This window comes from Lagenorhynchus albirostris, chromosome 5, assembly GCF_949774975.1.
Source record: "Lagenorhynchus albirostris chromosome 5, mLagAlb1.1, whole genome shotgun sequence".
NCBI lineage: Eukaryota > Metazoa > Chordata > Mammalia > Artiodactyla > Delphinidae > Lagenorhynchus > Lagenorhynchus albirostris.
The window spans coordinates 122,908,461-122,923,927 of record NC_083099.1 but is presented as its reverse complement, the minus strand read 5'-3'; the positions used below and the strand labels follow the sequence as shown (position 1 = coordinate 122,923,927).

The 15,467-nt window shown below is 30.7% G+C and overlaps 1 protein-coding gene across 1 annotated transcript in view; it reads right to left on the bottom strand.

The window, feature by feature from the left end:
- The window catches only part of NCAM2 (neural cell adhesion molecule 2), a 204,139-nt gene that overhangs the window by 25,350 nt on the left and 163,322 nt on the right, over positions 1-15,467 (bottom strand). Inside the window, exon 13 of the mRNA XM_060149407.1 lies at positions 12,692-12,872. Within this exon, the coding sequence (XP_060005390.1) occupies positions 12,692-12,872 (181 nt within the window). The remainder of the gene's footprint in view (positions 1-12,691; positions 12,873-15,467) is intronic.

The window sequence follows — 15,467 nt, the reverse complement described above, 5'->3', positions numbered from 1 at the left end:
CATATTATTGTTATTATTTGTAAACTTCCAAAGCCATTTTTGTTTCATACTTTGGCTGTGGATGAACTGAGAACTTTAATGATCTTCTACAACTTTATTCTCATGGTGCTCAAACTGAATTATAGCAATATGTTAACCAAAGGAATTGGAGAAAATCACTTTAAGGATTTATGTCTGCTTTCATAAATTTTTGCTGGCAAACGAGACTACTCTCCAATTATTACATTATTTAAATGATTACACTAATGTGTTTTATTAAGATACCATCTGATTATTATGGTCTCCACTAGTAATAAAAGTTTCTAAGAAGACCTTAGAACTAGTTTACTACAAAAGTAACAGTATTTGGTATTGTTCCTAAATTATTTTTCCAGTATGAGCCGGCTGATGATTTATTATTTAAACCAAAAAAGAAATCACTCAATGATCATATGTTTATTACATTGAGATATTGAATCTGATCAAGTTAGAAATGAAAACACACAAGACAGAAAACGTTTATACCAGTAATAAAGAAAACACATATAACAAAGGTTTTCCTCAGTTTTCTTTATTACAACAATGAAGACACAGAAATACAGAAAATAAAATGACATTTAATATACTATGAAACTCATGCATAGGATTACACATAGTGCTGGATATTATGTCAGGGATTTTAAATAAGAGATGATACTGAGGACAATACATATATAACATACATTTTATTTCAAGAAAATAAGCTATGATGAAAACAAATGCAATTAAAATGATCAGCAATAGTCACTTTAAAACAGAAGTGTTATACATAAAATCAATGTAAGATGTGAGATAAAAATATTCTTGAAAAAAATTCATGAATTATGGATGTTCTTTAAAACAGTAATTTTTAATTGCTTGCTTTTAGGGAAAAAAAAAGGATTTGCTGGAGATTTATTTTGTAGTCCCATTTAGTACATAGATAAAATAAAATAAATATGGTATAATTTAAAATTATGCTACCTCTGAATATTATGCAATATTTGCAATGTAACTATATTTCTATTACTTAAAATGGAGTGATAAAGAATAACTGAATTTAATTTGAACACACACAAATTAAGAAACTTTGCAATATATCTAGGCTTAATACAACCAACATTAGATTCATTCACACAAAATTTAATTACTGTTGAATGAGCATATCTTTAAAAAGTAGGTCAAATAATAGTCTACTAACAAAGACATGAGGACATCTTTTGCAGTTCAAATCACCTCAGATATACTAAAAGAGCTTCTGAACATATGTGCTTTCCTTGGATATTCTGTTTTTCAATTTTGCTAAATAGTAGCTAAAAATTGATGTTATAGAATAATCCACTCTTTCTGTAATATTTAAGGACAAGTATTTTAGGCTTCCAATTAGTTAATAGCCATGAAGGAAGGGAGGATGACTATAAGAGATGTTTATCTGGTTCATAATCTTAGGTAAGATAAAGAAACTAAAGGTATTTGGAAAACAAAGAATTGATATTATGCTCCCGTCTCTGCTTTATTTCAGAACAATTAAATTAGATTTCTACTTACTGAATCCATTCCCTTACATAAATATTGAGATGCTGCTTACTTTTATAATCTTTATGTATTATAACAAGTTTTTAAGCACCATGTAGTAAAGAGAGATACTACCACTTTTAAACATTAAAAATGTTAACTCTAGAAAAATACTCTAGTTTAGATGGTGATTTGGAAAATAATATGTTAATTAGATATTAGATTTTTTTCTTTAGTTAAGACCTAAAATTTACTCTGTTAATATTTTCTGAATTCTAAGATTATCTATCGAGTGTTGATAGTGATTAAATAATACTCCTTTTAAAAAATGACATAATCAGCCAATTTAGATATAGTTTTTACCAATTTCAATTTATATTGAAATTATTTCAGCACTATTTGTAGGATATTCATATCACTAATCATTTGAAATATATAAATTTAAGCTACGCATTCAACGCATTAGCCTTGTGGAAGGATTTGTGACATATATACATATCACAAATTCTGAAATTTACAATTTAACAGAGATTAACAGAAAAAGAAGAAATGAGTTGTATTTATTCATGACCAGAAATTGAGAGGGAGGAAGAGAGAGAGGAAGGATAGGGGGAATGAGAGTGGGAGGGAGAGAATATTAGGAAGAAACAATTGGAAGGAAGAATGAAAGGGTATAAAACCAAGTAAGAGAAAGCCTACTTAATTTGTACTTATTCAAAAGCGGTTTAAAGGATATTACATTGTGCCCCACAGATTTGAACCATAATAAAATACATAAAATGACACATTTAAGTATGAACTTCATGATCCTGTATCTTTATTCATTGAGCAAAATCCTAATGCATAAGGGCTAAAAAATATATAAATGACAATATTTAATTTAGGTAGTGTCATAACAGCTTATTTATTTAAAGCTCTTAATGCTGCTAATATCATAAGCAAAAACAAATGGGTGGAGATTTTCAGATAATTTTACATGACTAGAGATATTTCTTAGTTAACTACTACTACTATAAACTGAAAATATTATATATAATATTAGCTATTTTTGAAAGCTAGGTCCAAACACACTTAACTATTGTATTGGTGATGTAAATATCCATCTTGAATTACTAAAATGATTTGTAATCTAAAATGATTTGTAATCTAAAAATTTTATTCCTTCATTCTTAGTGTAGGTATACCATATGAATAAATAAAATACTTTTCATGTATCTGAAAGTACTCATCCAGATCCAAAAGTACCTTGCCTAATTCTCCCTTGCATATTCTATTTTGTTCAATATAAATGAATAACCATAAATCCAACTGTCCAGACTTGAAAACATTGTGGAGTTTTCCTTATTTAAGTTTTAAGTTAAATATAATTAATGGGAATTCTTAAATAGAAAATGTTTGAGTTGTATAATGATTTCCAAATTAACCCAAATTGTATAACCTATGAACTACTATGCATAGTTTTAATTTTAATTATTAATTTTAAAAGAAATGCTGAATACTTAAAAAGTCAAAATTATCTGCAATAAAATTATTTGTGCAATTATGTTTTATGTAATTGACATATATAATGTTAATCAGATGTCTAAGATTTATTTATTTATTTAAAATTGTTAAACACTTGAGATATTTTAGGCTAAGGGAAAAAAAAGAAAAAAAATTTTAAGAAAAATGAAGCAAGTCTTTAAGTGTTTCAACCTTGTTCTTGTCTACCAGTAATTGATGCACATATGTACACTTGCATAATGGTTTGGGAAAGAGTATGGGTATAGAGTTTATAAAATCTACTTATTCCCAATGAATAATAGTATTAGGACAGAAAAATAAAAATGACAATTTAAAGTTCTTCCATGTAAGAAAAAATTTCATAGGAAAAAGATTTTACTACTACCTCCTAGTCTTAATCTGTTAGCATATCTAAAATGTGGTGTGATGGGCCTTATAGCTATATGATAAATAATTAGAGTTTGAATTGGGGTAGAGAGACATGTAAGGCTGAAGGATAAATGGAGAAAAGAAGATAGACTTCAAAAAACTGGGAGAAGAAAAAAGGAGATTTCAGGTTTACATAAAAAAATTAATCATGATACTTCACATGCAGATAATGGTGATTATGCATAAGCAAATCAACCTAACTTTACAACTGGTATAATATGGTCAAAACAAACTTTTAAAATGATTTTAACATTGGCTGATAAGATATACACATCAATAAACATAGGTACATATTTACGATTATACACAATGAATAACAAAACTCACCTTACACACAAGTTCATATTTATACATTTCAGACACAGAATTTTATTTAAAAATCCACTGAATGAAAATGAATTATTGGGTGATACTAGGGAGAATTTTTATGTCTTGCTTATCAGTCACATTTACTTAGACCTACAGCAGACATTAATTAGACAAAAATGTGCTGTCAGTTAGACTTTATGGTTGCATATAACAAGAGTAAAGCTCAAGTAATAAAAAAGATAATTCAGCAACACTTACATATTATTAAGATATAAAAAAAATCCAAGAAGGTAATTTACAATCTCTAAGGTTTCATTTTATGAAATGCAATAGCTGAATTGTTTATAGTTTTGTGCTTTCCTATTTCTTATAGACGTAAGACAAAGCACAGAGTCGATTATTTTATGTCTGAGAATTTTTTAAACTTTATGCATATCTTAGAACTGTAAAATAACTGTTAATCTAAGAATAAATGTTTAGCCAAAGGATAAATAGCTCATTAATTTTAGAATTAATATCTTGATCTGTACTTAGATGTTTAAAAAATCTAAATGAACCACTCATTAAGTGTAAATCATTCTGCTAAGATATGAGAATTTCAATTTTAGGTTCTTTTCTGAACTGTCCAAATGTCAGTCTAGGTATCATGCAAACCAGACTGAGTGTTCTTCTTATCACTGGTGACTTTGAGTTACAGAATATAAAATTTCAAATAAAAATCAACTTTGTTATCTTACTAAAGACATATTACATGTTCTTCACAAAAGCATTTTGTAATCATGAACTAAATCAAAATAATTTCTATGACTTTCTCACGGAAATATTTACAATTTATTGGAGAGATCCAGTCAGGTTATAATGAATGGGAAAAATTGTTCATGGAAGTGTTATTGGAACTCCTTTCTTTCCCAGCACTTGTTACATGTTAGTAATCAACATATCTACAAGTCTTATCCAAACTCATGGAATATGATATGCACTCATGGATGTAGTATGCAATTATAATTAGTTCTTCAATAAACAGAACATTGGCTCTTTTAATTTTAAAAATCAAACATTCCCAATAAATAGGTTAAGTCCCCACACTGCAAAAATTGGAATTGGGAAATCCCTTTGTCTCAGCAGGGGAGAAAGAAGTGTGTTTAATCTGTGGACGGGTCACTTCTGCATTCTACAGGTCTGTTGCTAGCTCAGAAGAAAAAAGTACAGCAGTGGACAGCAAAGAGTATGGAAAAGATAAATTACAGAAAACAGACTACCGAAGGCAGGTCTATCTTTAGACGTTACGTGATAGGCTCCTGTAGGTATTTTTTAAAGACAGAACATACTTTCATGCAACCAAACAAATTGATTTTGATGAATGAATCTCAAAGCCCAGAAACCAATAATTTGATTTACCATGTAAGCTACAGTCACTCTTGTTAATATATATATAAATCTGATTGCCTGCTAATTGTCCTGAGTGAGTAGTAAGAATCACTTGCTAGCATGTGGCTGGGAGTAAAAAGCACAAAACACTCTTTTCTCATTTTGTGATGAATGAAAATGTGAAAAGAAAAATCATTATTCATGTTACTCCCTCAAATCCAGAGGAATCTCCTCTGAGAGCTGGAATCTAGTAACACCTCCTTCTCATCTCAATTTCCTCTTCTTGAAAGTAGTAGCTAAAATATTTACTTCTCTCTCTGATCCTTGCAAAGAAATTGACTCAGGTGTCCAGGAAAAAGTAATAAATAAGTATACATATTGTTAGAACATGAATACTTGATGCCACTTCAAAACACAATTCCAATCTAGTGCACGAGGTGCAACTTTTTAAACATATTCAAACTTAATTTTTATTTATTTTGGGGCAACTTCAGAAGATATTTTCACTTAATGAAAAAAAAGTTTGGATTTTTAAAAATTGGTTTTCAAATTGAAGAAAAAAAACTCCGTTTCACTTTTATTCCTTATGACATTTTAAGTCAATAAAAAGAAAATAAGGCAGCACAATAGGATACACATCTAATATAATAAAAGTTATCAGGTTTATATTTTATATAAATGGTAAACACAATGAAATATTATAAATGTTTATAAAGTTGGAAACTTACATTTAAAAGAATAACAATCCAAACCAATATAAAAGGTCCATAATTCTACATAACAAAATTTATACTTATACAATGTATGGCCATGGATATTGAGTTATATTTGTAAAATAATCAAATGAAAGATTATATATAGCAAACGCTTGAGTTCCAAATAAAAGTGACATGATATTTAATAAGCTCAACTTTAGAAATTAAAGAAAAAATTAGAATGAAACAAGTTACGCTGTGAGCTAATATTTGGAAGAAACAATCCTGGTTCAGTTTCCTTCTGTGATTTTCTGACAAATACTTTAAAGGTCAACAATTTGGGGAAGGGAGAAAAGGCTAACTATTCATGGGTAAGGATAGGTGCATAATTAGTTGGACCTTAGAAAATATTTTATTATAATTTTAGATTAGCCTTGTAAATTTGCAGGGAATAAAAGGAAATAGATGATATAGCAACATTAAAACATGCAAGACAAACTTATGGCTATAATGAAAGATAACCCAGCAGCATTCTGCTGCCATGACTGGCTTCCATTTTCACCTTTATTCGCTTCACAGCATTTATCTGCATGATGAAAATTATTTTTGAAAGTAGAACAAGAATAAAATAATTAAGGAATAAAGAATAGAGTTACAAACATGAAAATAAAGGAAAAGAAAAAAGTGACAGTAGGAAAGAAAAAAAGAGAAAATAATTAATACAAGATGTACACAAAGCCATTACTAATTACTTACAAAAAATTATTTTGATACAAGACAAAGAATTTTAAAAATCTAGTATAAGACGCTTCTAAATAGTTGTCACATATTAAAAACATAACTCAGTTCTATTATTGATTACTTAAATGTGAACATCTTAAATATTTTTTAATGAAGATACAACTTATTAGAGAAAGGTCACCAGTCATTCCACTGTGCTACTGATAAATTCACACTGTTACTTAAATATGAGCTCATCATATTCTGCAATGTTTGCTGCTAGTTTTTTTCTGCTATCGTATTTTCCTGTAAAACATATTTAATAAAAGTAGTTATATTTTTAATAATGAATGAAGTACCAAGAAATATAATTGAAAATGATAAGTTCACACAGTGAAAATTTTCAAAAGAATAAAAGCAAGGAACATTAACTCAACTGGCCAGAGGTATACTCTAGACATACGTTATCGTTGCTCATTTAAAATAATTTTGAGAAACAAAGATCATGAAAATAATTTACAGAAATTTACTTTCGCATTATGTACTAAACCAAATAAATATTGTTTTGCATGTATCATTAGTATTTAGATTTGACTGAGATTTTCAGATAGTTAAAATGAAGTTTTTCCCAATTAACTGAACTTCAATTTCACCATTGTTTTAGAATTTCTTTAATTTAAATTCTAAAACAATCATAACCTTAAGAAAGCATTTTAGTATTTGCCATGCACTTGAATGTTTTGTTTTCCATTCATGTTGAGTTATTTGGAGATGAAAGGGTATACTAGTCTTGCTGGAACTAGACTTGAATGCTATCAAAATAATTTTACTCTACTGTTCATTATAAGTATAATCAAAAAAGTCCATTAAAATAAAAATTAACTGAAAAATCTTAGCAATATATTTATTGGTGGTGATCTATGTCACTTCTTGGTATGGATGAAATTATTTTCCATCAAATTATGTTAAGAGTCTATGTTAAAATTAGGCATGTTTTCAATTCATAGTAACAAGAGAAGAAAAAGGAAGCAATTTATGAAGGGTTTTGTTTTGTTTTATTTTGTTTTGTTTTTGGTTAAAACAAACAATATTAAACATGTCCTAAAGCCAAAAGAAATGGTGAAATTATTTTTCAGTCATTTTATCTCCAAGAATTTTTTAAAGCATTAGATTATACTCATTCTACCAAGTTAGGAATATTTTTAGTCATTAAAATTACAGAACAAATCAATAAATATCATTTTAACAGCCTCTAGTTCCATAGATGGTTTTGTGATCAGTTTTACAAGAATTAATTTGTCATCATTACCCAATATTTTCATTGTTTATAAAATAAAATGAGATGGAATTATGCTGTATGAATATTCCAAAAGAGAACATAATTGTGATTTTGCACACTCTGTTTCTATGTGAATCAAGGAACACCACTTTCAAAATAAACACATTTAATAAGTGAAGAAAAGAAAATATTATTAATCATAAAATAGTTTTCACATCAGAATCATGAACTATGGAGAAATGCGGTATCCACTAAGATACGTACATAGAAAAGCCATTATTATTAATAGAATATATGACATATAAATGTAAGGTAAGCCTATTGTTAAAAAATAGTCTCTCAGTCCAACAAATAAGTGTACCCTAGATTTAGCTAGCTGCTTTACTCAAAGAGTTAAATATATCTGAATGCACATAAGTAATGGGTTTTTAAATTCAAAGTCCATAAACTTTATTTGGACAGTTTACAATGCATGTTATTCAAAACATAAATTAAAATGAAATTAACTTGTAAACTCCATATATTCTCCAAATTAAATAAGGCTTAAGAGTTGCTAGTTTATTATACATAACTAATTTAAAATATGTTTGAATTTATAATGTGTATTTTAAAATGGAATAAGAAATTATATAAGAGTAATTATAATGAAGGCATATGAAGATTATTTTGCCGATACATAATTTTAACTCTATAGTATTTTGTGGGTTTAAAGGCTCCCAAATTCACTGTCAACTATCACAGCTTCTAAAATTGTCCCAAGAATCTTCCCAGAGCTAAATCAAACAATTCTTGAACTAAAAGGGCACGTCTTTGATCTGGCTTTCCATGAGACCTTAGCAGTCTCTGGATTCAGTCACAGTAAATTAGACATTATTCTGTGACATTTTTATAGATAAAATAAATATTTTATCTTTCCTTTTTCCAGTAAGATGCTCTGGTTTTGTGTCATCTGTACAGTTTAGAGGGGATGAATTCTGTCTCCTACCTTCTCAGATAGCTTTGTCTGTACATCTGTATGTCTGACTTTTCCTTGACTGCTTGATCTGTTTCATCAGCTGTGAAACACGTGCTAGCCTTTTTCATCATAAAAGTCCTTTTAACACTGACTATTTTTCCCCCTCTGCTCACTTTCATACAGAGCTTCTTGAAAGCATAAATTAACATGGACTCTAAACCTGCTAACCTCCCATACAATCCTCAGCTCATTCCTACCTAATTTCTCTCCCAAGCACTTCAGCAGAGCTGTATGTAATAAACACATTTCACATCTCTTTCAGTTGAGTTGTTGACCACTCAGCAGCGTCTGAAGGGGCAAATGTGATTGATACATTTCTTCTGGAAATATGACTGTCTTTTAACTTACAAGATACTACAGTCTTGTGTTTTTCCAGGAACTCTAGTCTCATTGGGGGAGGGAGGGGTTTCCTTGTCTGTATAACATGGTTATACAGGACATGGTTCTTAACACTCTATTCTTCAGTAACTAAAGAAGCACCCCTTGAACATTAATGCTGTGCCAGTCACCCTTCTAAGTACTGGTATTGGGTACTGGGAAACATCTATGAGTATCACAGACATCAACTATTTCTCATAGAGCTTAGACATTACTCACTGTGTGGTTTTATCCCCATCCAGGCTTTAAATATCAATTATCTGTTAAGGCTGAAAATGTCATAATGTATATTTCCAAGCCCTGGCTGTCTTCTCATCTCCATACACACATATTTAACATCTATTTGACATTTCAAACCTAACAAATACCAAATCAATTTATGTTTGACCCTTACTCTCCAAATCCTGCTCTGTTTATAAGATTCTTTACCGTGAGAAAGTCATCAATATCTACTGAATCCATTCTGTTACACAGGCAGGTTAATCTACATCTACAATGTGTCTGGAATTTATTCATTGCTTTCTTTTTCTACTGTTATCACAGTTTTCAAGCATTCGTGTTCATCCATCTCTTGCTTCTATCCCGATGAGCAAGATTAATCTGTCTGTAATGTCTATCGATTCATATAATTTCCCTGCTTCAAATGATTTCTTATGACTTTCAGGATCTGTTTTAAAATTATTTACATGGTTTTTAGAAGACCCTGGATTGGTTGGGTCACAGATCTCTCGGTATCCTTAGTTTTGTTCAAACACCTCCAGGTTCTCTCCCAGCCATCTTTTTCCTGGTTCTTAAAGCAAATCAAATTCCTTCTTCTTTCAGAGACTTCTTCCATATAAGACACTTTCCCTGGAAGTCTTCTTCCTTACAAGTTTCTTTCAGAAGGTCACTTTCCAAGGGAATCCTTTCTCAAGCCTCACCTACCCCTATAAGTTAGGTATACTTGCCAAAGGCTCTCATGGCAGCACACTGCACCAGCATATCTCTTAGTTGTAATTACTTTGTGGATATTCTAACTCTTGATTAATGTCTATCTTCCCTACTAGATTGTATAGTCTTTCAGTGCAAGAACCAGTTCTGTACTTTTCACAGATAATTCCTTTGCACTCATCACAGTACTTTCCACAAAGCAAGACCCCAGTGAATAACTGAAATGAATGAATGAATGAATCTTAATATTGCAGAACCAGAAGAAACTAGCTTAGGGATTAGGAAATCCAAGAGAAGTTAAATGACAAGAGCAAAGTTGAAACTATAAACCATTTTCCTTCTAAGCACTGTCCACAAACTAACTTTCCAAAACTGAAACAAAATATTTTTATAGTAAATGCATCATAGCATACTTTAGTTATTTTTGTGCATATATATATATATATATTCTTCATATATAGTCTATCTTTATTTATTTATCTTTCAGTTTATACTTACTATTGGTTTTATTAACAACAGTTTCTTATAAAAACAGCATAACAGGGACTCTGGGAGTATAATGTAAAGTAACATGCCTGAAATCTATTATTTTACAGTTTGCATTTTATCTATAAAATATAACTAAAATATTGCTTTCCATTTCAAAAAATATTCATTTTTATCTTGATAAAAATAATTATTCCCTCCAAGTGTATGAACTAAATTAAAGATGTAGGAGGATGTTGTAAATAGTGCTGCAATGAACATTGTGGTACATGTCTCTTCAGCAGCATAGCACGGGGAGATCAGCGCGGTGCTCTGCGACGACCTAGAGGGGTGGGATAGGGAGGGTGGGAGGGAGGCTCAAGAGAGAGGGGATATGGGGATATATGTATGCATATGGTTGATTCACTCTGGTGTACAACAGAAACTAACATAACATTGTGAAGCAATTATACTCCAATAAAGATCTATTTAAAAAAAAAAAGATGTACGAGGATGAAGTTTGCTCTTGCAATCCTCCTTTGAAGATTCTGACTCAGATTAAAAATCATATTTATACCATGTTCCTGATATATGCAGAGAGGATAATTACTACAAACATAATGCGTTATAATTGTAGAAGCATTTATTGATGTTTAAAACTCACAGAAACAATGAACTTAATAGTTCATTCAACCGTTCTTTTTATTAGGTGTATCATCTTGTAAGGACATGGGATTTGTCATACGATTTAAAATAGCTCTGACCTTGAACAAATACTTTAGCCTCTCAAAACTGTATCTGTGAAATGAGGATAACTCTTTGTTGCTCAACTCAGATTCAAGAATAAAATGAGACAATAAGTGCAGAAGTACTTTGTAAATTATAAAAAGTGCCAGTACAATATGATACCCAGCTATCCATATTATTTCTAGATACTTCCAACTTCCTAATTTCAAATTATAATTGGAAGCACTTACTAATTAATACTAGCAATACAAAGCCATGATATAAATTACTTTTAAACCATAAAACCAATAGTAATTACTTTTTTATAGAAAGATTAATTGTATAAAGCTGCTTTCAATTAAAAGATGATGTATAACAAAGTCTTACTAATGAAATTAATATTAATTTGAAATTACAAGAGGATTAAATAGCATGACTGAACTGACAAATTTTTTTCCAGTCTCAAAAATATTATGTAATACTGATACTCTATTATAATATGACTTAAATAAATCATGTTTATGAATATGCAGCTCTGATGTCTCTATCTATATAGAGAGAATATGTGTATATATACATGTATGTATAAATTTTAAATTTAAAAATTTTAAATATGTAAAGGAATGATGAATGTTAAAATATGACCAATATGACAACTCATTAACAGAGTTAATTGACTATGAATCAGGACAAATTCTTGCATCTTCACCTCTATAGCCTGTATCTGAAAAAATTTTAATATCCCTCCTGTAGACTTTGACAATATCACTAACATAAAATAATGTAAGCACTATTCCCTAATAAAGGTAGCCACCAGTGCGCTGTGACCACCAATAATGAGTGTCCTGCAACTTTCTGAGCTTCTTTGAAACTCTATTCATAGTTCTTTCTGCAGGTGTATCTGTGGTTGTTACTGCCTCATTGTGTGAGAGATTTTATCTTTCCAAACTCAACTTGCTTAGTCAGGCATGAAGGGGCTCATTTTCCCAGAAGCGGAGGACCAGGCCCCATGTGTTTGGCAGAGAAGTTTTCTCCTTTGCAAAAGTTTTTTCTGGGCTCAACGAATATTTTTCATGTTGATTTTCAACAGTTTCTCTTATCCTCCATCCTCCCCCTCTGCTCATTCTCTCTCTACCACTTCAACCACTAAAGTTGTCAAAGTGCATTTACAAATGAACCAATCTTTTATGGCAAGAGCAACTGAGAAATCTTTATTAAGACATGTAAATAATCATGATTAGAACCTAGAATTTATACTTCCTTTATAAAATTATGTTTTCAATATTAAGAAAAAATCCAGAGGGGTTATAAAAGATACTGTCATATTTATTTTCAGCCTAAGAAAGCATATAGTTTTCTTACCTTTAATAATGTTGGGTTTTGGTGGCATGCTGAACTCATAGACTGTTGGTTCTGAATATCCCAATCTATTGGCAGCTGTAATTTGAACTTCATACCCCATTGTCCACTGTAGATGCTCTAAAATAATGTGGTCTTTATTTCCCTGCACTTTTTTCTCTAGCCACTGGTCTTCTTTATCTTTCTGTAAAGGCAATACAAATATATTTTGTAAATATCCATACACTAAAGTTGTGATCTTTAAAAAAAATAATTTATCTTGAAATGGAGCAAGTGGGTTTATTAAATCGAAAAAAGGCTATTTTCTCATCCACTGGGATAAATGAAGTTGTAGATAGATGAAGTTATTTATAAGATTTTTCCATAAAAAATGTAATTGTTTTTAAATTAGCTGAAGAGTGATAATTCATAATGAATCCTTGATGATTCAAATGATAATTCACCTCCATAAAGATTTTTTAAAATTTCACATATATCAGTTTGCTGTTTAGCCACTTTGTTGATTATTAATAATCATGTGAACAGGGAAAACAAAATATTATATATAGAAAAAGCTTAACATACCCATTAAAATAATTTCCAGAGACTATTGTTTAATGTTTGGGGCAGGGCAGGCAGTGGGTAGTAAAGTGTCTTACAAACAAAGTCTGGATGTTTAAAATGGATTTAAATTTCCATTATCATTTTTTATTACTATGATGTTTTGGACTTATAATGAAGCAACATACAAGAAAAAATATTACCTGTTAAACAAGTTATTAACATAAGAAAATAAAATATGTTACCCTATCCTGAACATTCTACACTTAAATCCAGATTCTTTTTCTAAAATAAATGTTTTGGACAACATGCTATTTGAATAACCCCTTTAAAAAAAATACTATGACTATAGTTACAAATAATTGAAATAATTTTATGGATTAAACTATCCTAAGCAATGTGAACATTCAGCTGAGCCATATTTTAACCATTTAAAGTTTAAATGGTAACCTCTGCCTGTGTCCCTCATCTCTATTACAGAAATGAGGATAGCAGCTGCCTCTGTTAGCTTTCATCAGAAAGCAAAGAGGAAAACTGAGTAAATTGTATATTCCAAGGCATTAAGAATCATAACCACTTAACAAATGACAGCTATTATTAAAAAGAAACTATTTCCATAATAACTATACAGAAATGAAATGATATTTTCTCTGAAATCACATATCTAATAATCCAATAATCCATCACTGCCATTGAAAACCTCAATTTCCCAGAGGTGTAATTATAAATAAATTGTAACCTGGAAATAGTGATAGACATATAGATATATAGACAGATCAATAGATCGATTAGTCAATCTTTTTTTAACCTCAGAGCTCAGCCCAATATTACGTTATGTTGAGCCAATATTTTACAATGTTTATTTGACTAGAAAGAATAATAATGTTTTCCACATTTATAGTGAAAAATGAGGATTTGTTATCTAAAATCAAATTGTGGAAGTTAAATTCATGATTGCATTAAATTGATGGTACTACAAATATTAAGTATCCTTCAAAAGGATATAAGACCACATTACAGTTCTGGTACCATACTGTGATTCTCTTTTCCGACTTAATTGGTTCCATAGAACTTTTATTACAGAGGAATTCGGCTGGCCTCTTTTGTTGCTTCATCTAAAACTGGAGATACTACCCCCCTCCAAGTGTTTCGGACAAGCACTTAAAATTATCATATAAACAAGAGGTAAATTCCCTTGCTTTCTGAAACTTATAAACTGACTAATTTATTAGACTGGGCTGGTGTCCAGTGTTATGAAGTGTGCTGAAAAGTCATTGGAAAACAACAGTTTGGACCAGAAACCTTGTAACTTGTCTAAGTCATTAAATGACTAGTAAAGTTAAGAAAGGAATCTAGGTGTGTTTTTGAATTGCTTAGAATAGCTGTGTCATTAGCCAGGATTGTCCCAACATCCGCTTTCTTCATCAGTTCATTCATCAATTATTCAGTCTTTAGTGGATAGTGAGACTGTTCTAGAACTATGAACACAACAGTGAATAAAACATGTACAAATCCTTATTTTGGAGTTTACAAACCAACACAGAAGGAAGACATGAGTTCTTTGAAAAACAAGAGGGTGTTTTGGGAGCATATAATAGGGAGAACTAATAGAGTCCAGGAATCAGGAAGGTTTTCTCTGGGGAAGTAATGCCAACTTTGCTGGAAATAAGAAACTCCAGTACCATTTTTCTTTTCATTCATCCTCACCTAGTGAATGAAGATGTGATTCCTTCACAGAAGTTTCGATCCAAAAAAATAGGCAAAATGACTGAAAACCTCAGAAAGATGCACAATTACTGGGAGATGTAAAATCAGACACTGTATGTGTATTGTTTTAAGTACATATAAAAGCACTTCATAGGCATTGACCAAAAGAAATAAAAAGCTTACAAAAATCTCCACTGAAGGGCTTCCCTGGTGGCGCAGTGGTTGAAAGTCTGCCTGCCGATGCAGGGGACACGGGTTCGTACCCCGGTCCGGGAAGATCCCACATGCCGCGGAGTGGCTGGGCCCGTGAGCCATGGCCGCTGAGCCTGGGCGTCCGGAGCCTGTGCTCCGCAACGGGAGAGGCCACAACAGTGACAGGCCCGCGTACCACAAAAAAAAAAAAAAATCTCCACTGAAAAGTAATTTTAGATCATATATGATATATGACATATATACACAAACATACATATAAACAGTAAAATACATATATAAATCGTTGATATATTGTAAATTGTATATAGACACATATACA